General features: G+C 41.9%; 1 protein-coding gene across 1 annotated transcript in view; it reads right to left on the bottom strand.

Annotated features, from left to right (window-relative positions):
- The window catches only part of LOC124789750 (condensin complex subunit 3), a 185,625-nt gene that overhangs the window by 58,851 nt on the left and 102,848 nt on the right, over positions 1-23,926 (bottom strand). The window contains exons 11-14 of the mRNA XM_047257204.1: positions 13,689-13,829; positions 12,705-12,815; positions 4,161-4,266; positions 120-295 (exon numbers count right to left, since the gene is read on the bottom strand). Coding sequence (XP_047113160.1) covers positions 120-295; positions 4,161-4,266; positions 12,705-12,815; positions 13,689-13,829 — 534 coding nt within the window. The remainder of the gene's footprint in view (positions 1-119; positions 296-4,160; positions 4,267-12,704; positions 12,816-13,688; positions 13,830-23,926) is intronic.

The raw sequence follows: 23,926 nt of genomic DNA, 5'->3' as shown, positions 1-23,926 counted from the left end.
ATTTGGTGTTACTCAGCTATTGCAAAGCCTATTTATTTGTGAAAAATATAGTTTATTTCAGCCCAGGTTTTGAAGCAATCTTCATCAGTTATTTTACTGCAACACTATTTGTTACTTACTGTGCTGTTCAGCAAACTGCATAACTTGGAGAGCAAGCTGCGACAGGATTCATTACCAATTATAAAATCTCCACTGGATACAGCTGCTGCAGTAGTATCGAGAATACTTGTGCTGTCTAAAACTGAAGTGTTCGTCTTGAAAGCTCCTCTTTTAACTGTCTTCAATCTGACGTCAGCTAGAAATTAAATTTTAACTACAATTTAAAAATTATAACAGACAATATACTGCTGTGCCAAACATTACAAACCAGTCATTAAATTACTGGGGGGGGGGGGGGGGGGGGGGGGGAGGAAGCGTATAGAAAAATGCAACCCTGAGCCTGCAGAGAGAGTTGTGAATAGAAAAGGTAATGGTATATTCTGTACGTCTAGACTACGAGGGCTATTCAGAAAGTAGGGAACGTTTCCATCTGATGCTGCTAGGCATGTGCCGATTGCATATATTTTGGTATGTGCACGCTCAGCAGCTTAGTCAGCATCTATCCGTGACAGCGGGAACGTCTGTGTGTCTAGTTTTTTCAATATTCGAATTTGAAATGTGCACTGCAATCGAAAATACCACAAATTGTGAGGTGTGATCTGTGACATGATTTTTGTTGGCAAAAAAACCTAAAACCTTAGAAATTTATCGTGAACTGTGCGAAGTGTACGGAAACAATGCAATGAGTGAATGTTCCACCCGGAAATGGTGCATTCGGTTTAAAAATAGCCGAACCAACATTCATGATGAATAGAAGAGTGGACGTCCGAGCATTGCGACTGACGATTTTGTTGCTAAAGGTGATGAAACAATTCGTGAAAACTGTCGCTTCACAATAATGGAGCTTTTGATTTCTTTTCCACATGTTTCACGGACTTTGTTGTTTGAAACTGTCACTCAAAAGCTAGGCTACCACAAATTTTGTGCATGATGGGTGCCCAAAATGCTTACAGAACATCATAAAGAATAGCGAATGGGGGCAACGTTGACATTTCTGGAGGCCTACCACAAACATTGTGATTCATTACTGGATTGCATCATAACCAGTGACAAAACTTGGATGAAACATGTCAATTGCGAGGCAAAATTACAGTCCATGGAGTAAAGGCACACAAGGTCCCCCCAAAAACCAAGAAAATATTTGCAAACGTAGTCAGCAAGGAAGTTGATGGCGACAGTGTTTTGGATAGGAAAGTTGTGCTTCTTATTGATTTTCTGGAACGTGGCGCAACCCTAAATTCTGCCTGGTACTGTCTAACTTTGCACAGCCTTAGAAGAGCAGTTCAAACCAAACGCCGAAAAAGGCGACGTCCAAAATTTTGTTTTTGCACAAAAATGTCCGACCTCACACAGCAAACCACACTAAAGAACACCTTAATTCATTCAAACGGGTATATTTCCCCTCATCCACCCTACAGCCCCAATCTTGCATCAAGCTACTTCCACTTGTTCCCCAAGATGATGAACTGGCTTGGAACGCAGCACTTTGATGACAACGCAGAACTCCAGGCGGGTGTGACTCACTGGCTGAAGTCTCAGGCGGTAGAATTTTACAACGAAGGTCTTTCGAAGCTTGTCCACCGATATGATATGTGTTCGGTGACTACGTGGAAAAGTAGTATGTCAGTCACTTTTTCAGATTTATATAATAAAATGCATTTCTTGTACTTATTTTTTTATTATTATTATTTTAAATGCCAAAACATTCCCTCTTTCTGAATAGTCCTCGTATTTATGAACTATACACAAACCAAAAGCAAACACTAAATGATAGTGGATATCAAAATGTAGTCTGTTTATTCACTTCTCTTCCATTTGTAGTCAAAGATTACAATTTTCATACTGCAGCAAAACAACCAGCCACTAACAATATCAAATTTTCTGCCAGTGCTGGGATTTTGATGGTAACCTGTGACTGTCACACTGGCCTCAGTCGAAACAAAATCACTTGTAATTAATGTTGGCCTCCATAAATGAATATTTTTAATTTAGCATTGCAAATACTGCCAATAATGATTCTAATTCGTAAGTGGATGTCACGAAGTAAAACCTTGGTATATAGGCAATAAAACAAGATTTACAATACAATATTAATGATTATTTTATACTATGCAGCTCCTATAGAAAATGCTTATCTATGCACTGGAACAACAGAGGCTTAGAGTGCCTTCTGTAGCCCAGTACCTATATTCTCAGGCAAATACACTCCTGGAAATTGAAATAAGAACACCGTGAATTCATAGTCCCAGGAAGGGGAAACTTTATTGACACATTCCTGGGGTCAGATACATCACATGATCACACTGACAGAACCACAGGCACATAGACACAGGCAACAGAGCATGCACAATGTCGGCACTAGTACAGTGTATATCCACCTTTCGCAGCAATGCAGGCTGCTATTCTCCCATGGAGACGATAGTAGAGATGCTGGATGTAGTCCTGTGGAACGGCTTGCCATGCCATTTCCACCTGGCGCCTCAGTTGGACCAGCGTTCGTGCTGGACGTGCAGACCGCGTGAGACAACACTTCATCCAGTCCCAAACATGCTCAATGGGGGACAGATCCGGAGATCTTGCTGGCCAGGGTAGTTGACTTACACCTTCTAGAGCACGTTGGGTGGCACGGGATACATGCGGACGTGCATTGTCCTGTTGGAACAGCAAGTTCCCTTGCCGGTCTAGGAATGGTAGAACGATGGGTTCGATGACGGTTTGGATGTACCGTGCACTATTCAGTGTCCCCTCGACGATCACCAGTGGTGTACGGCCAGTGTAGGAGATCGCTCCCCACACCATGATGCCGGGTGTTGGCCCTGTGTGCCTCGGTCGTATGCAGTCCTGATTGTGGCGCTCACCTGCACAGCGCCAAACACGCATACGACCATCATTGGCACCAAGGCAGAAGCGACTCTCATCGCTGAAGACGACACGTCTCCATTCGTCCCTCCTTTCACGCCTGTCGCGACACCACTGGAGGCGGGCTGCACGATGTTGGGGCGTGAGTGGAAGACGGCCTTACGGTGTGCGGGACCGTAGCCCAGCTTCATGGAGACGGTTGCGAATGGTCCTCGCCGATACCCCAGGAGCAACAGTGTCCCTAATTTGCTGGGAAGTGGCGGTGCGGTCCCCTACGGCACTGCGTAGGATCCTACGGTCTTGGCGTGCATCCGTGCGTCGCTGCTGTCCGGTCCCAGGTCGACGGGCACGTGCACCTTCCGCCGACCACTGGCGACAACATCGATGTACTGTGGAGACCTCACGCCCCACGTGTTGAGCAATTCGGCTGTACGTCCACCCGGCCTCCCGCATGCCCACTATACGCCCTCGCTCAAAGTCCGTCAACTGCACATACGGTTCACGTCCACGCTGTCGCGACATGCTACCAGTGTTAAAGACTGCGATGGAGCTCCGTATGCCACGGCAAACTGGCTGACACTGACGGCGGCGGTGCACAAATGCTGGGCAGCTAGCGCCATTCGACTGCCAACACCGCGGTTCCTGGTGTGTCCGCTGTGCCGTGCGTGTGATCATTGCTTGTACAGCCCTCTCGCAGTGTCCGGAGCAAGTATGGTGGGTCTGACACACCGGTGTCAATGTGTTCTTTTTTCCATTTCCAGGAGTGTATATTATGAATGAGTAACAAAGCAAGTTTTTGTTTATACTTTAATTTCAAAAATTTCTGATTTCCTGTCATATTTGTAAGCCACATTCCAGATTCATAAATCTAATAACTCTCTGGGTTTACTTGCTTTCAACTGTAATGCAACTGAAAATTAACATCAGTTGCTTTACAAATGAGTCAAATAAACTTAATGTCTTATAGCAAGCAACTATGAGTATGCAAGCAGGACTTTTATAGCAGCTACCCAATTCTGAGAAACTTGAGAAACAAGTAGAAAAAGACTTGACCATAAGAGTTTTCAAGATAATGATCAAATTACAACAGATAATAATTTCAGTATATGCCATATCGAAAGTAATAAAAGCCAACAAAAGATTTCTCAATTTCATTAACTATAATGGAAATTAGTCTACTTTTAATATAATAAATTTCTTACCTATCTCTGTATCCACTTGGAAAGTATTTATTCCATGTACAACGAACAAATCAAAAATGGCTTTGATGACTGTTAGGTAGATGTCTTCATTTTCCTGAACATCCAACTGTTAAAAAGATGCATTTAAAAGCCTTCCATTCAAATTAAATATTTTATATAAGCTAATCGTCTTTTACTTATCTCAAAAACATAATTTAAAAATGGCATTAACTGTACTTTTATGTGTATATTACCACAGTGCTCAATTTCTTCTTCTTCTTCTTCTTCTTCTTCTTCTTATTATATTATTATTATTATTATTATTATTATTATTATTATTATAAGTGGAGCAGTGACTTCAAACAAACAAAGATGAAGTAGAAATTTTCAGTGACTGATAGAGAGCCAGCTGGGTATTCAGATGGAATGCTTTAAGGAAATTACAGAAAGTCCACGTCAGTATGGCAACAAATGGATCTGAGCTCTTGTGGAATGCAAGCAAGCAATATAATAATTTCTCATGCAGGAAGTATCAAGACGTAGAAATACATTAGTTCAATAATAAAACATTTCACATGTAGAAGTGGTCACAATGTCATTAAATGACTGAGGTACAAGATAAACATCCAGTAACATAAACAATGTTTGTACATCTGAAAAATAGTCACAAATACAGATATAAGGAAGTGGAAAAAATCTAAACAGCACTGTTTTGCACACACAAAATTTACATCCAAAATATTATCAATATTGTGGCATGGCACATTAGCTGAGGAAATACATCTTTAACATCTACATGCTGGGAGATATTGCTAGTTCAAGTGTTGGGAACTAAAGACCATTTAAACTTGCAAATTATGTACGAATGAAATTTTGGTTATAACTTTTTTATTTGCCACTACTGCCAAAACAGAACGATTGCAAATTAATAGCACAGAATACGTTTGGCTTGGGTGAAGGCTAAGTTAAAACGAAGGGTGACAAATCTTGGAGAGACAGATTTGATGGCGCAACCTCTTGGTTTCCAGGCACACGCTTTACTGATAGAACACCAGTCCTGACATAGCACTGACAACAGACACATGTGGAAGCATATACAGCATCTTGGCTTTTGGAATAGGACAAGAGGAATCCTCCTGTAGAGAACTCTCCCCATTCTCTTTCTCTTTCCTCCCCGAGGAAGGCACCATTAGTTCCAAAAGCTAGGACAGTGTGTGTTCTTTTATGTGTGTCTATTGGCATTACCAATGTTTCTCCCGAAGATATGTATTGGCCAAAAGTCTTGTGCCATCATTTTATAGTTTTCTTGAGACTTTTCCTTTAAGTGCAGCTAACTTATCTACTCAGACCATTTCACATCACTACAAATTGTTACGTGTACGTACTTTTCCGAGTTGACTGATTCCAAATGTGACTCACTGATATTATACTCATAGGATACTAAGACTGGTGTTTCGTGAAGTACACAATTTTACACTTATAAACATTTATAAAAAGTTTAGAATCTTCGCACCACTTCTGAAATCTCCTCAAAACCCGGAAAGAGCGCTAATGCCTTTGTCATTCGACTGATTATTATTTCCTTCTGGACACATAATTGCAATTCAGATTTTGTATCCAATGACCTGGCATTCCCTGCATCAGTACATATAAATACGAGGGATAGGCAAAATAATGTGAAGGGTGGCAGCAATGGGATGGTTGTGTTGGACAGTCAATAACGCTGGTAAGGCAGGTGTTGCGCTGGACTGTGTGTGTTCAGTATGGACTAGACAAGACATTAGTGCAGGTTGTTTATGAGTAGTGCATACTTCGTATTTGCATTCAGAGGCCAAGGTCGACGTGCAATGAAAGACTTAACAGTTCCAAAGAGAGCAAACTGTTGGGGCCCTACTAGCTGGAGCATCAGTAACCAAGACAGCCAACTTATTGGAAGTTTCAAGAGCAACTGTTTCAAAAAGTCATGACAGCCTACACAAAACATGGAAAGACATCATCGTGTGAACGTAATTAAATGAAAACTAAATGACAGACATTGTTATATACTAACACAAATTGTGTCCAAAATAAACCACAGCGGGTAAAGTGACTGCAGCACCCAATATTCATCTTCGAGACCAGTATATATCGACACTTTCTGCCAAGAACCCCATAAAGCAAATATTCATGGACAAGCTGCTATACCGAAACCATTAGTGATGACAACCAGTGCTAAGAAGCATAAAACATGGTGTCAGGAGCATAAATTCTGGACAGCTGATCCGTGGAAACATGTCATATGGTCCGATGAGTCCGTTATTTCCAATACTGTGCTGGGATTACATCTGGAGAACACCAAAAGAAGCCTACAATCCCGATTGATTAATTCCAATGGTTAAGCATGGAGATGGAAGTGTGGACAGCCACATCATGGTATCCTGCTTGTCCCATCATTACTCTCAGAGGCCGTGTTACAGCCACTGATTATGTGAACATTTGGTGATCAGGTGCACCCCATGATTCAAATGTTTTACCTCAACAATGATGCCATATTTCAGGACAATAATGCACCCATTCACACAGCCAGGACAATATAATCATGTGAGGAGCATGCAACTGAACCACAGTGTCTTCCCTGGCCAGCACAGTCCCTGGACTTAAACATTATAGAACCCTTGTGGGTGGTATTGGAGTGCAGACTCCAGAGCAGATTTCTGCCACCCTTGTTACTACAGAAGCTAGAAGAGGTTCTGATTGGAGAGGGGCACAACATTCCACTGGAGGCTATACAATTACAATATGTCAGTATTCGAAGAAGAATATTGATTAATAAATCATTCCCAAGTAAGTACAGGTGTTCACATTATTTTGCCTATCTCCTGTATGATGATCTTAGCATTTAACACAACATGAGCTGTAATTAATTTCAAAAAAGACAATAATGAATCACTTGTGAATGTCTATAAAGTTGTAATAACAATAATGCACAAAAAAGGTGAAATGATGAAAGTATTATTATTAAGACGTGTTCATGACTGGCTCCTAGTAACGAAATCGTGATTACCAATATCGCAAGCTCATTCTGTCCAAGATATTCCATTACGTATGAGCTCAGAATATTTTTTAATACCATGCAATAGATGGACATCAGTGAGTATGGACAGTAGTTTTGTGACTCACTTCTGTTATGTTTCCTGTAGATGGTGTGACCTGTGCTTTCTCTCAATAACTGGGGACAGTTTTATGTTCAAGCAATCAACAATATGTTGTGGTTATAAAGGGCGCTAAATCAGCCTCAAATTCTGTACAGAATTTGATATGGACAATGTTAGGCACTGGACAATTGTTCAGTTTTAACCATTTCAATTGCTTCTCAATGCCACTGACCATTTTTTGCATGGGTGCGAGAATTAAACTGAAACAGAGTTCTCGTATTTTCCAATGTAAACGAATATTTGAAAAAGCAGTTCATACCCTTCATTTCAGTTACTTGTCATCAATCAGAGTCTGGAAACTGACTTTGGCAGCACAGACATACTTACATATGACCAGAATGTCTTTGAAATTTCAATAAAATCCAGACCATTAGCTGGTTACAGGCACTGATAAATATCAATGGGGACTGTTGAAAATACGTACCCCAACCAGGACTGGAACCCAGGATCTGGTTACTTGGCAGATGCTCTATCCGACTGAGCCATCGAGGACACAGGATAGTGCGACTGCAAGGACTTATGTCTTGCACGCTTTCCATGAGACCCCCCCCTCCCCCATTTCCAACTTACTGTCCACACACTACATTTGTAGTGCCCCGTTTTTTGCCCACTATACTCACTACTCGTGGCAGTCAATCTACCGATTCCCATAAGAGTTTGAGAAATGTGAGTGAGTCCGCACTGAAGATCACTGGCCGGTATGCCTTATGTTTATGATGATGGTATCTGTTCTTTTGGACATGTCCGAAATCCATTGTCTTCAATAAAAAATAATTTTACGGCAGTGTATTGTACAAGGTGCCACCCAAAAGTTCTGGGAATACACCAATAAATAAAATCATGCTTTACCTGGATCTTATATACCACCACTTTCAAAGTAGTCCCCTTGTGAGTATACACACCACTCTCAAGAGTTTTTCTACAAACTGAAAGCTCCTTGGAATGCATTTCTCATTAGCCTGTTTAGTACCACCTGCAATTCTGTCCGACTCTTCGACTGTGTGAAATCTCCATATTTTTAACTTAAGTTTCATTCTGGGGTTATAAACAGAAGTCACTTAGTGCCAGGTTGGGTGAATATCGTGGATAAGGTAGAACTGTAATTTTGTTTTTCACCAGAAACTCCTGGGTGATCAACGTGTGTGACTTCGAACTGTCATGACGGAGGAACCATTTGCCCATACATCAGTTCAATCTGACAAAATCCTCTGATATGTCCCGTACAACATCCCCACAATATTTCGTATGTCCTGGTTGGTCTGCCGCCATCATATTTCAAACAGCAGTGACATTTTCAAGAGTTAAAACAGTCTTAAGTTTGACTGAACTTAGGTGTCTTCTTTAACTGCTTGCTTCAATATGTCATTTGTTTATGCAGCAGTTCTTCTGAGTCTGAAACAAAAGTTTATGCACGTACATAGTTCCCAGGTACCTACTGCTGTCAATTTGCAAGACACACATTACATGAGAATGGGGAAATGAGCATAAAAATCTAAATGTGACCACCTAGCACAACACTGCCTGAGCCACTAACTCTCAAAGGATGTATGACGTGCCACATTGCAGCATTTCACTCTACTAGCTAGACTTCACCATCTACACATGCATTCCAGGAACTTTTGGGTAGCACATGGTATAAGGTAATTTCTGACCTTCCTAAAAGCTCTTCAACATCACCTACACAAAAAATTACAAATAAAAGCATAACAAACAATGGAAGTTCCAGGTTGAAATATAAACAATTATGAGAAGAATACATTGGTACTCACCGTAAAGATCATATGCTGAGTTGTAGACAGGCACAATTAAAGGACTGTTACACACTATGCTTTCTGCCAAAGCTTTCTTCAGGAAAAAAAGGAAAACACATATGCACATTCAAACAAGCAGGCACACGTCATTTACACATGACCCCTATCTCCGGCTGCTGAATGTGTGTGTGTTTTCCTTTCTTTTCTGAAGAAGGGTTTGGCAAAAACTTAGTGTGCAACAGTCTTTTCTTTGTCCTTGTCTGCAACTCAACAAATAGAAGTATGATATTACCCACAGTTATTTGACAATTTGAAGAACTCTCAATGAACAGGGACTTCTTTCTCTTTCATGTGTAACTTTCTATTGTAGAAGTTTGTCAACATTATAACTTAGTTCAAACAAGTACAAATGGATAATAAATCAAGTAGAAATATTTGCATGGTCAGTAACCTAGGTAAAGAAGCAATAGTGTCATATCTTACAAAAGAAATCCAAACCTAGTGTATAGAGCAACTGTGGCTAAAGAAAGAATAACACTTGAACATGCACTGTGAAGAGATTTACCAAGCACAACAGTTGGTGATGGGAGAGAGCTTCCATAGTTTACAGTTTCTGTTAATGAAACATCTAAAGGAACAGCAACTAATGCTCAACAAGGGTAAAACGAAGGACAGTTCTATAGGCAAAGAGATGGTTGTAAGGAAATCATTTGGATGGCAAAAAGGCAATGTATGGCATCTTCAGTGACTTATGCAGCTGAATTATCTTACTGAAAGATCTTTCACGATACCTGTAAAATTTCTGCTTATAAGTGAACATTGTCAGTGCAACCAAAGTTCAAATTAATACTCCTACTATATCAGAAATGAGCAACACAGATTTTAATGTTGGTGATGTTTAGAAAAAGCAGAAATTGCTAAAACTGAAAGTGGCTCATGACTGGGAGAAAGCACACATCATACCTGCATACAAGAAGCATAGCAGAGTTATTCACAAACCTACCATCCAATAGCAATTATATTTACCCTTCCAGAATATTAGAATCTATTCTGAGCTGAAGTCCAATGATGTATCAAACAGAATGACATCCATACAGACTCATCAGGCATGCAAAACCAAACTTGAGCCTATCTTTCACAATACCATGAAAGCCACAGATTATGATAATCAAGTATACGTAGTATTTCTTGACTGAAAAGAATCTGAATCATTACTACAACATTTATTGATTAATATATAATCATACGATGTATCAAACAACATTTGTGACTGGATAGAGGATTTCTCGGTAGAAAGGAAGCAACACTATCTCAGATGGAGAGTCATTGACAGAAGTAGAAATATTTTCAGTGCATCCCCAGAACTATGTTGGAACCTTTGCTGCTCATGTTGTACATTCATGACCTGGTGGACAATATTAACAATATCGTCAGACTTTTAGCGGACAATGCGGTTATTTGTAGTAATGTACTATCTGAAAACAGCTGCACTAACGTCCAATTAAGTGTTTCTAAGATTTCAAAATGGTGTTTCCAAATTGGCGTCTCAGTTTGAACGTTAAATAGCCTAGAAATCTGCACTTCACACAATGCAGATAGCAAGCAGACTACAAATCAGTCACAGCTGCAAAGAGTCAACTCATACAAATGCCAAGGTGTAACAATTAACAAAGATTAATAAATTTCTAATCACATAGGCTCAGTTTTTGATCTACCAGGTGGCAGAAGTTCTTTAATGGGATACTGGATATATGTAATTAGTCAGCAAATTAGATTACTTACTCTGTAATTATCCTTGAATACTGTTCAAGTGTATGGGACCATAACCAACCAGGATTAACAGGGGAATTTGAACACAGACAATGATAGCCCCTCTTCTAACTACAATATATCATAGATCTCTCCAACAAAAAGCAACACATAGTTCCTGGGAAAAAGCACAGGTCACACCTGTCTACAACAAGGCTAGTAGAAGAGTTCCACAAAACTACCATCCAGTATCCTTGACACTGATTTATTGCAAAATCTTCGAACATGTTCTGAACTCAAACATAACCGGGTATCTTGAACAGAATGACATCCTCTATGCCAACCAGTAACAATTCCAAAAACATCAATCATGTAACCCAACTTGCACTTTTCTCACATGACATACTGAAAGCTTTTGATCAAGGCAAGAGGTAGATGCAGTATTTCTTGATTTCCGAGAAGCATTTGGCTCAGTACCATACCTATGCTTATTGTCGACAGTACAGTCATATGGGGGTACCAAGTGAAATTTGTACCTGGACTCAGGACTTTTTGGTAGGGAAGAGACAGCATGTTATCTTGGATACAGTGTCATCCTCAGATGTAGAAGTAACTCCGGGTGTCCCCCAGGTTGGCATGTTGAGACCCTTGCCTTTTACATTGTATATTAATGACCTTGCAGACAATATTAATTGTAACCTCAGGCTTTTTGCAGATGATGCAGTTATCTAAAATGAAGTACTGTCTGAAAGAAGCTGCATAAATGTTCAGTAAGTTCTTGATAAGATTAAAAAGTGGCGCAAAGATTGGCAACTTGCTTTAAATGTTCAGAAATGTAATATGGTGCACTTAAAAAAATTAAAATGCTGTATCCTATGACTACAATATCAATGAATCACTACTGTAATTGGCCAACTCATACAAATACATGGTTGTAATACTTTGTTGACGTGGAAGGTGTAGTATACTATTAGCAGAGCCTGTTCTGTTGATGGTGCGAATGGAGCGGTCTACTGCTTGTCGAACCTCTGGAACAGTTCTAAAGCAAATGCCACGAAGTGGTTCCTTCATCTTCGGAATCAAATCAAAGTAACAAGGACGTAAGTCTGGGGAGTATGGTGGATGGTACAGTACTTCCCAGTCCCATTGGCCAAACAGAGAAGCCACAGCTTGTGCTGTATGCACCCGCGCATTGTCGTTTAAAATGTTGGGTGGGTTGCGCAGAAAGCCGCTTCTTTCGCTAAGCTGATCACAGGTGGTGCTCCAAAAATGAACAGTAATATTGTGCACTGACAGTCTGCCGTGGAGGAACGTAATGCATTAGGATAACACCATAACAGTCGTACACAAGAATCACCACAACTTTAGACTGTTCCATTCAGACCATCAACAGAACAGGCTCTGCTAACGGTATACTACGCCTTCCGCATCACTGGCAACAGGTTCTACAGAACGTTGGTGACTACTTTGAAGGACAGTAACTGGTGCAAACATGTAACTCCTTTGTATCGGTTGTGAATAAATAGTTGCCATTATTTAAGTTCCAACCCTTGTAATTTTTTGATAAATAGACAAATGGATACAACACTAGTGGGGGTAGTGCGAACTTGCTACTCCATTCTAGAATCCCATCTGCTTTACAAATAAAACAAAATTCATGACCACCCATTCAATTTCATTAACTTTTCATTACTTTTATGACCAGCAGTCATCTCATGACCTGTAGGCTCTGTGGTTATCGACACCTGGTCTATCCACTGCTCCAATCTGCTTCATACCACTATATTTCAGTTAGGATTTTTACCCATCATATTAAATTCAATCAAAATATTTTAAAAATTAGGTGTAGCAATTTGGGAAAATTAACGTACATTGAAATAAAACATGAAGAGATTCATGTACTTTTTAGCAAGTTCTACATCCCATAGAGAATATAAAGCCAAAGTACGAATCCTTGCATTCAGGACTTCCACATCTGGTACCTGAAATAAAGAAAGAAACACAATGTTTGAAATTTTCTTTGTAAGCCTACAAAGTAATAGTTAATGAATACATAACAAAATATGAGAGACAACTGATACTAAAAGACATGTGAAAGAGGGGCAGGAATCTTCAAAATATGAAATCAGTACAGACTGCTCTTCTCCACTACATTTGTTGTGGTCATTTTATACCATGTGCCTCTCACAAATTCGTTACATAATTTTTTACATTTTATCTTGTTGTTTGAATTTATTTCCAAACAGAATGATATCAGTGGAACAATAAATGGGGTAATAATTGCACTATACTGACATCAAGTTATATTTTAGAGAAACCACAGCAGTTTGTTCAGGATTTGAACCTGGATCCTTCTGTATACAAATTAAAAAGTTAACCAGTGTTACTCACTCAGCTCAAACACTGCAGTAAAGAAATGGAACTCAGTTGGAAAATTAGATGACTAGCTCTTACTCTGTAACATGATATTTGGTCAAACACACAGAACCCACCTTGTAGCGTGTTATCTGTTCTTAATTTCCTCCACTCTCTGAAAGTAATGCAGCGAGTGTTTTATATGCTTATCACCTCCTTAAATAACTGAGCCCCAAAATTTATGTACTGCCCTGTGCTACTCTCAGTAAACTACAACATTAAGGCATTTAAACAGATGTGTCTAATCAATTAAGCAACACTAACAAGATATCAAACAACTGACCATATAAAGAAAACTCTTATCATCATGCACCATTTCCTTTACTAGGAAAACAAGTTATTCTCTGTTCCATTTATCTATTCAATTCTAAGCGCTTACCAAAAATAAATTACTGTCACAAAATCAAAATACAGAATGAAAAATGATTGTGATGCAATACCTCTAAATTGTTTAAAACAAAATTGTCCAGCAGACTGCGTAGCTGTGGTGTCAGGCCAGTTACATCTGGAGACTGCATCATTTCTGACACAATTGTTAAACACTTTGTGAGTGTGAAAGGATCATTTTTCACTTGGCGTACCTGAAAACATTAAAAATGTTCTTTGGCTGATCTTCAGCAGTTTATGAGGAATTTAAAATTACTGTATGTTCAAACAAATGATGACAAAACCATTTTCCACAAATTGACAGGTGGAGGGGGAAAAAAGAAAAAAAAAAAAAAATCTGTGTTATAGATGTTCAATTAACATTATACACAAATCCAGTCTGAATCACAGTGACCCCAAGTTAAATGTTAAAACCAAGATAATTTTGAAGATAGTATAATTTCTTTTAAGAAGTATCTAGTTTTCTTTTCTCATTCCCTAAAAATAATTGTTTGTTGATGATCCTTCTACACGACAATTTTAATTTTGGAAATATCTATTAAATGTCAAAACATGTATTACATTACATATCAACCAAGCAAAGTCCTCTTGGTCTTACTTGCAATACAGTATTTTTATACAGTAATTTTTCATGAGCATAAAATTCACTGGTGTTAAGTCTCATACAATTTCAAGTTACCCTTATTTTTTTGTGCAATAATTCAACCTTATTAGCTGAACAGAAAATCTTCGTCCAAACTACATGAATGACAACCGTCAATCACATTTTAAAAGAACATCTGCCTACAAATTTTACAATTTCTAGAACAACACACTTGCATTTTATCAAACGGTATCAGCAACTGCTTTGAACATATTCCCCCAAAAGCTATTCATAGAATTTTTTACTTATAATATATGATGCAGCAATCCCACCAAGGCCACTGTCCTTTGCCCTGTTTTTCTATCTGTTTCTATGTTATAATGTGAAGATGGTTCATGAGAGACACTGTTTCTCATACTAATGGTGTATGCTACATTCAAATTACTGCATTTGCATTGTCACAAATTTTCATTAACTTTTATCTATGATTCATACTGATATATTATTTCAAGTAGCAACATAGCCGGCCAGCTTAGAGTAACAACAAGAAAAGGCTAGAAATCAATTTGGTAATCATATAATTTAATCTTGCTTCTCACAGTGCTACTGTTCAGTTTTACATGAAATACCATGTTGTCATATCTTCAAAAGCAATTTGAGTAGTCATTTCCATAGGTTTCACGTACTCCAATGGTTTACAAAATTCTTGAGAGATTTTGCAACAAACTGTGTGAGGGTCCTGTTCTGCATATTTCTTTAGAACTGAAATCTTCACTTGAGAGATTCACTTCTTGACTCACATTTCAGATTACATTTCCAAATTAAAGTCACTTAATGCCTCCATTCTGGAAGCTCATTCCATTACTTGAGTTTAAACTTCCCGTAAATGAAATATCCCTTTTGAGGTACCAAGGATTTCAATGATAAACTCTACAAATAAGATCACTGCTTATTTATTAATATCAACATGAAGCTGAAATGAGCTCTGATTGGTACTCGAGGTCTTAGAGAAGAATACTAACTGGAAGAAAAAATATCATTGTATCAAAATTACTTTCAATCAAAGTGACTCTTAGTTCATCATTCTATCTCTCTCTCACACACAGCCCAAACCTTTCGTTGAACTTAAAAGGATTTGGGGAAGCCTGGTATCACTCATGTTTGCTTTGTTTTAGGGTGCAAAAACAACTGGGGTCAGTGCGCCCAAGTCAAAACTATAGAACTCGAAGACAGAGAGGAGTTGAAAAACAACTACATGTCAGACCCCACTGACGTAATAGAAGACAGCTAGAAATAAGCACGTGGAAAAAGGGCTCAAAAAGACACCATACCGAAATGGAGGTCTAAAACTAAAACTTAAATGGCCTTCGCCATACCCAACCGGGAACGTAAAACATCAAAAAATGGACAGTTCATCAGTAAGTAGCGGACAGTTAAAACTTGGGCGCAATGTGTACAAAGTGGTGGGTAGCGCCAATTAGCAAATAACGATGGCTAAAAAGGCAATGCCCAATACGCAGCCGAGTTAAAATACCCCCTCCCGGCAGGAGGGCCGACAGGAGGTCGTTTTAGCCGCTGGGAGAGGCTTAATCAGCTGGAGCTTATTGCCATGGAGGGAGAACAATTGGCGATGCTAAAGGGACACCATCTTCAAACAGACAGTAACAAAGAGATCATTGGAGGGAATATAGGTACTCGCGGGCTGCGGTACTAGGACCGCAGCTTTGGCAGCAGCTTCATTTCCTGGCAGACCGACACAACCAGGAACTCACGGAAACATCACCCTGGCTCCACCAAGAGTGAGTAGTTGACATTTTTCCTGGACCCGCTGCATTAAGAGATGGGCGGCGTACAGTGAACATAGACAGTGAAGGGCACTGAGTGAGACTGACCAGAGGACACAATTGAAAAAGGCAGTGTTGCCGGATGTACTCTGTGGCCTGATACGAGATGAAGAGCTCGGCTGTAAATACTGAGGAGTGTGCCGGAAGCCGATATCTAAGGACATGGGCGCCAATGACAAAGGCACACCTGACCCCACAGTCAATCCAAGAGCCATTAGTGTACACTAAGGTACTATCGTGAAGTTCCATGCGAAGGTTGCGAAACTGAAGGAAACAGACTGAGGCTGGAGTAGCGTACTTAGGAAGCAAATGATGGCCAAGGTTACCACAGGCCGATTCATGAACCCAAGGCGGCGAAGGGTTCACACCCACCGGGAACGTTGCAGGTAGTGCGAACTTTATTCGCTGCAGCATGTGCCGAAAGCAGACTCCAGCAGGTAACAGATAAGAAGGACCAGCCCCATACTGACGATCAAAGGAATCATCAAAGAAGGAGGAATAGGATGGGTGGCCAAGCGCGGCAGACAAACGGCGTGCATACATGCTGAGGAGAAAGTCACGATAGTAGGACTGTGGTAGTTCAGCAGCTTCAGTATACAGACTCACAACTGGGCTGGTGTAAAAGGCACCCGTGGCCAAATGGATGCCACGGTGCTGGATAGTGTTGAGACAGTGTAAAAGGGGTGGGCGTGCAGACACATAAACAAAGGACCCATAGTCGAGTTTTGAACAGACAAGGCGCTGGTACAAACGGAGGACAGTGGTTCGATCGGCACCCCAGGAAGTACCATTGAGGACATGTAGGACATTGAGACCAAAGTGCCTGGCCATTGGTCCCATGTTCCTGTTAAAATAATCATACTGGGGAAAGAAGAAAACAAACGAGACGTAGAGCACAATACCGAAAGGAAGGAAATATGAAAATAATGACAGAAAGGCAACAAACACTATAAAGAACAAAAGAGGACAAGAAAACCACAGAGAGATGGAAGAAAGAGGTAGAAGAGATTAAAACAAGAAAGCATATTACCATGGCTGACTGAAAATAAGGACAAACAACACGTGCTAAAACTTAGATCAAATGATAAAACCCACCCTCATGAATAAAACATAAGACTAAAGAAGCTGCTGTTGAGGCATTGTCACCCAACAATGAACGTAGGGTGCTGGGAAAGTTAAAAGTCCACCGCAGAGCGGCGGGAAGTGGGTGGTCCAGCAAGAGGTGGATGACCGTCAGTTGTGAGCCACAGCGACACTGAAGTGGGTCCTCAGAAGAGGTACCGTATTTACTCGAATCTAAGCCGCACTCGAATCTAAGCCGCACCTGAAAAATGAGACTTGAAATAAAGGAAAAAAAAATTCTCGAATCTAAGCCGCACCTGAAATCTGGGACTCGAAATTCGAGGAGAGAAAAAAGTTTTAGGCCGCAACTCCAAATCGAAACAAAGTTGGCCCATTGTAATATGAGACACAATTTAGGTCGAATGAATGACGATGCAGCTACAGTAGTTTGGTTCGAGTTGTAAGCTTAGCAGTTAAGCTTTACCAGGTAGCCATTGCTATGCGTCAGGCGCTCCGTCCGTATTTATACGGGTACCCTTCCCCTTTTCACGTGCTTCGTCTGGTTTGAATTGATTCCTTATTTTTCTTTGATCTGGCAAGTGCCGTTCTCTTTGTTATAGGTGTTCACGTCATTCAAAGCTGAAAATGCATTACTGTACTGTGTCATGCATTGTTTGTCGCATTCTGATAACGAGTGTTTACGGCCTGTCGCGGCTCGCAGCATGGCTTGCTTTTGTGCGCGCTACCGCCGCTTACCAAAAAAAAAAAAAAAAAGGAGAGAGAGAGAGAGAGAGAGAGAGAGAGAGAGAGAGGAATCGTCTCATTAGCGAAACAATGGTGAGAGACTGCTATTTGTTGTTATTTGCACTGATGCTTTCTTTGATAATGATCAACAAGAACCAAGCAACAGACTGCGTATGATAGAAGATGTTCTAAACAAGAGTTTACTGAAAATTTTTCTCCATTTGAAAATCTTTGCAGATGCCTCTTTAGTACATTACATTCTGCTTAGAAATTAGAGTCATCTTAGATTTAAAAATCTAGTCAGTTGCTGTGCTTCATTTCTGACTGTATCACTATTAGGCACAAGAATATTACGAATATAAACATGAAACGATACGTATATTCTTCCACATTTGCTGTTGTCTCACTCTAGTTTCGTAGTTTATTAGGCAGACAGGATTTAAATGAGATAGCAGCAAACACGAAACAATACATGGCAAAATGTTTATATTCGTATTATTCTTATGGTGAAGAGAATACTGCATGGGAATCACATTTCATCAGGTTCCTATTAGCAACCATCTCTTCTCACAGGTAGGAAAAAATTCAGAACGTAGACTTGGCCATATTGACTAGCATCCCAAACAGTCTTGCCAGTCGGATTTTCGTATTACATTGAAATTCTGCTACATTCGAAGATGAACAATACGGAATTTGTATTTACTTCGTTGAATAATGTATCAAAATGCAGTGGTCGAAACTCGGGGCGGAGAAAAAAGCTCGTCTTCCACCTTTTTTTTTTTTTTTTTTTTTTTTTTAATTTATTTACTGACGCAGAGGTTTTGGCGCCAGTATTCATCTTTGTGCCTACAAAGCATGCCTGTGTAGCGCTACATATATTCGACGGCAGAAGTTAGTTGTGGTGGCACCTACCAACATTTTTCAGAACTTCCGCTTGCTTTGTACTCGATTCTAAGCCGCAGGCGGTTTTTTGGATTACAAAAACCGAAAAAAAAGTGCGGCTTAGATTCGAGTAAATACGGTAACCATGTATTAGCTATGTATGGCCATTGCGAGCCGACAAAGGACAACCAATTCCCTGCAAGAAGCCCACAGGGAAGACTTCCACACATGCGCAGTCTCCTTAATGACACGCACTTTGTTGTGCTTACTGTTATTCCATTCTGTCTCCCAAAGCCGAAAAACTTTGCAGCATAAGACAGAACGCCGGTCAGTTTCAGAGACGTCCACCTCCAGAAGTGGTTTCCACATAGCTTGCTTGGCCAGCCTGTCAGCAAGATTGTTACCTGGGATTCCGAAATCTCCTGGTGTCCACACAAACACCACTGAACGACTGGGTCGTTCCAGAGCAGAGATGGAATCCTGGATGGTCACTACCAAATTAGGGTGAAGGTAGCATTGGTCGATAGCTTGTAAGCTGCTCAGGGAGTCAGAACAGAGAAGAAACGACCCACCAGGACAGGAACGGATGTACTGAAGTGCACGAGAGAAGCCTGCAAGCTCTGCAGTGAATACACACCAGCCAGTGGGCAAGGAATGCTGTTCAATATTGCCTCTGTGGACACAGGCGAAGCCAACATTACCATCAGCCATCGAGCCATCAGTGTAAACAACTTCAGAGCCCTGGAACACATCAAGAATTGAGAGGAAATGACAGCGGAGAGTTGCAGGGTTAACGGAGTCCTTAGGGCCATACAAAGGGTCCATATGAAGCTTTGGATGAGGTGTACACCATGGAGGTGCACATGAAGGGACCTCAAATAGAGGTGGTAAGGGGAAGGACTCCAGTTCAGACAGAACGCGAACTGCAATTGTTAGCCCAAACTGGGCCACCATTGTGGGAGATGAACTGCTGCAGGTGGGAAAAGGAGATGTTAATTCGGATGCTCAAGAGAACTACGAATGTGTGCAACATAACTGGCGAGCAATTGTGAACATCAGATCTGCAATGGAGGGTCTCCGGACCCACCAGGACACTGGTCACCGGACTCATTCTAAAAGCTCCCGTCACTAGGCTAACATCACAGTGCTGCACCGGGTTGAATAAACAACACCGAGAGCACTGCCAAACCGTAAACCAGACTCCCATAGTCAAGGTGGGTTTGAACAAGGGCTCTGTAGAGCTGCAACAGCATAGAGTGATCTGCATTCCTGTTGGTGATGTGCAGGCAGAAGAGGGCATTGAGATGCTGCCAGCAATTCCGCTTAAGCTGACGAAGATGAGGTAGCCAAGTGAATCGGGTGTCTAAAACCAGTCCTAAGAATTGATATGTTTCCACTACAGTGAGTGGATTGTCATTAAGGTAAAGTTCAGGATCAACGGTGCGATGCCGACATAAGTGCAAGACACCCGACTTCGTGGCTGAAAACTGGAAGCCATCGGCTACAGCCCATGACTGCACCTTGTGAATGGCTCCCTGCAGGTGCCATTCAGCATGACCAGTACTGGAGGAGCTGTACAACATGCTGAAGTAATCCGCATACAGAGAAGGTGAGACCGACAGCCCTACAGCTGCTGCTAGATCGATAATAGCCACTAAAAATAGGGACACACTCAATAAGGAGTCCGGCAAAACGCCATTCTCCTGAATACGGGTGGCACCAACTTGGACACTGAAAGTACAGAGCGACAGGAAGTTTTGGATAAAAATGGGGAGGGGGCCCCAGAGACCCCACTCAAGCAAGGACATGACATCGCCAGGTCGTGTCATATGCTTTACATAAGTCATAAAAGATGGCGACCAGATGCTGGCATCTGGAAAATGCTGTTCAGACTCGAGGGACAAGATTATCAGTGGTAGAGCGACCCTGGTGGAAGCCGCCCTGACATGGAGCCAGTAAGCCACATGACTCCAGTACCCAACCCAACTGCCGACACATCATACATTCCAGCAGCTTACAAAGAACGTTGGTCAGGCTGATGGGCCGATAGCTATCCGCATCAAGCGGGTTTTTACCAGGTTTGAGCACAGGAATGATGGTGTTCTCCCTCCACTGCAATGGATAGACACCATCACACTAGATCCGGTAGAGGGTGATGATGATGATGATGATGATGATGATGATGATATTAACACCTGTAGTCAGACGAGAGATGTTCAATCATCTGACTATGGATCCAATTCGGCCCAGGAGCTGTGTCGGGGCAATGTGCATGGGTGCTGAGGAGCTCCAATTCCGTAAATGTGGCGTTATAGGGCTCACTGTGGCTTGCAGTGAACAAGAGGACTTTCCTTTCCATCCGCCGTTTGAAGGTGCGGAAGGCTGGGGGGGTAGTTATCCAACACAGAAGCTCGAGCACAGTGCTCAGCAAAGTGCTTGGCAATCGCATTTGCGTCCGTAGATAACAAGCCATTGATGTTAACGCCAGGGGCACGTGTTGGGGTCTGGTACCCAAAGAGACATCTGATCTTCATCCAGACTTGGTAAGGTGATGTATGGTACCCAAAAAGACATCTAATATTCATCCAGACTTGGTAAGGTGATGTATGGTACCCAAAAAGACATCTAATATTCATCCAGACTTGGGAAGGTGCTGTATGATACCCAAAAAGACATCTAATATTCATCCAGACTTGGGAAGGTGATGTATGGCAACCAATGGTCGACACGTACCTCTACCAAGACTCCTGTTTCCGTCGTTTTATAAGCTGGCGAATGCAGGCACGGAGCTACTTAAAGGCTATTAGGTGCTCCAGGGAAAGGTGCCAGTTATGTCACTGTAGATCTCGCTGACGCACTTTAATTATCTCAGATTTGATTAGATTAATACTAGTTCCATGGATCATGAATACGATATTTCGTAATGATGTGGAACGAGTAGAATTTTCCAATACATGACATAATTAGGTTAATTTAACAACATACTTAAGTTAATATAACAAGGGACTGTCTTTCACCGGGGGCAACCCTAAAGAAGGGATTGCGTTTCCCATCACAGAAACGATCATTGTAGTGACCTGCTCAATCACAACATCGATGGCACCATGTGGGGAAGATTGAATGGTGACAGCAAAGGTGAAGGCTACACAGTCTGCCTTGTTTAAAGCCCATCTAGGTAGGCGTACGTGGGCATGACGGCGAGGGGAGTGACAGGACGATGGGGAAGTGGACACTACCACACAGGTCATCATGATGGGAGAAGGCCAGGACTGCAGACCGAGAGATCAATGGCCGAATATTTGACCATGTACCACACTGAAATGTGTGTGGGTACCTATATTTAAGAGGCAGAGGCCGAGGCCAAGGTGGGACAGCAAATTTTCGACATCTCTACTTTGGGACATCTCTACCTTGGCCAGTAAGCACAGTGCCACCTCACAAGAGGTTATGAGAGTTAAAATGGCCCACAAGCAGGAAAGGTTTAGGTAGTTGATCAATCAGTGCAGACAATATGTTCAGGGGTACTGACCATCTAGAGGGAGATATATGTTGCAAACAGTTATTTCCTGTGTCGTCTGTATCCTGACAGCCACTGCTTCAAGAGGAGTTTGAAGGCGCACAGGTTCACTACATACTGAATTCAGGACATAGATGCAAACTCCACCTGACACTCTATTATATTCGCTACGATTCTTGTAATATCACCTGTAGCTGCGAAGGGCAGAGGTCCGCATTGCCAGGAACCACGTTTTCTGGAGGGCAACACAGAAAGCAGGTGTAAGCTCAACAATTGCTGTAGTTCAGCCAGGTGGTGGAAAAAACCACCGCAATTCCACTGAAGGATAACATGATTAGGAGGCTGGGAAGGGAGGGAACATTCAAAGAGGCAGTTTATGCCTCAGGGTCACCTGCTGCCACCAATTTATTACCTGAGCAGTCTATAACCATTGTGTCTGAGCATCTGGTGAGATCTAGGTCCTCAGCAGACACCAGAATCTCCACCTCATCCTCAGACACAGAGCTTGTAGGTAGCAGTGGTGGAGGAGCCACCGCAATTCCCTTGGTCTTGGGGGTCTTCTTTTTGGATTTCTCTCACTGCCCCTTGGGTTTCTCTGGCTGAGAGGGCTTCACTGATTCAATCTCTGGCACTGAGGGTGATCGTGAAGCCCTACGACTGGCTGCTTTTGGGCGCTTCAGTCACTGGCAGGTGTCATCTTTCCCACTAGTAGAAACCTGGGAAGGGAGTGACCCAAGGGACCCCTTTCTAGTGAGAGGAGCAAAAGAAGACTGACACTTCTCTGGCTGAGAAGTGGGGACTGGTGTCCACGATGGTTTGAGGGGGGGGGGGTGTCAGTGCTCCCGAGGTAGGTGGTGCGGAAGCCACAGGGAGGAAAGTGCCCCACCCCCATCATCAAGGGGGCAGGTGTAGTCTTCCGGCTGTGAGAGGTGACTTGAGTTGTCGGAACTGATGGGGCTAGAACTGCTGTAGCAGCAGTGTAAGACAATGTCATACATACAGGATGTAGGCACTCAAATTTCCTTTTAGCTTCAGTGTAAGTCAGCCGGTCAAGGGTCTTGTATTCCATTATTTTCCTTTCTTTCCGGAGAATCCTGCAGTCAGGCGAGTGAGACGAATGGTGCTCTCTGCAGTTGACGCAGATGGGAAGTGTGGCACAGGGAGTATTGGGATGTGAAGGACATCCGCAATCCAGACAGGTGATGCTGGAAGTACAGCGTTAAGACATATAGCCGAACTTCCAGCACTTAAAGCACTGCATCGGGGGAGGGATATACGGCTTTATATCACAGCAGTAGACCATTATCTTGGCCTTCTCGGGTTATGTGTCACCCTCGAAGGCCAAGATGAAGGCACTGGTGGCAACCTGATTATCCCCTCGGACCCCAGTGCACGCGCTGGACGAAATGAACACCCAGTCGCTCTAAATTGGCACACAGCTCATCGTGAGGCTGCAAAAGAAGGTCCCTATGAAATATGATGCCCTGCATCATGTTTAAGCTCTTATGGGGCATGATGGAAACAAACACCCCCCCCCCTCCCCCACCCACCACAGTTTGTTATAGGCAAGTAGAGCCCATGACTGGGCAGATGATGCTGTTTTGATCAAGGACGACCCAGATCACATTTTGGACAATCTCTCCATCTCCCCAAACTTAC

This window comes from Schistocerca piceifrons, chromosome 3 (genome assembly GCF_021461385.2).
Source record: "Schistocerca piceifrons isolate TAMUIC-IGC-003096 chromosome 3, iqSchPice1.1, whole genome shotgun sequence".
Lineage (NCBI taxonomy): Eukaryota > Metazoa > Arthropoda > Insecta > Orthoptera > Acrididae > Schistocerca > Schistocerca piceifrons.
Note: the sequence above shows the minus strand (reverse complement) of the source record. Positions and strands in the feature narration are given on the sequence as shown.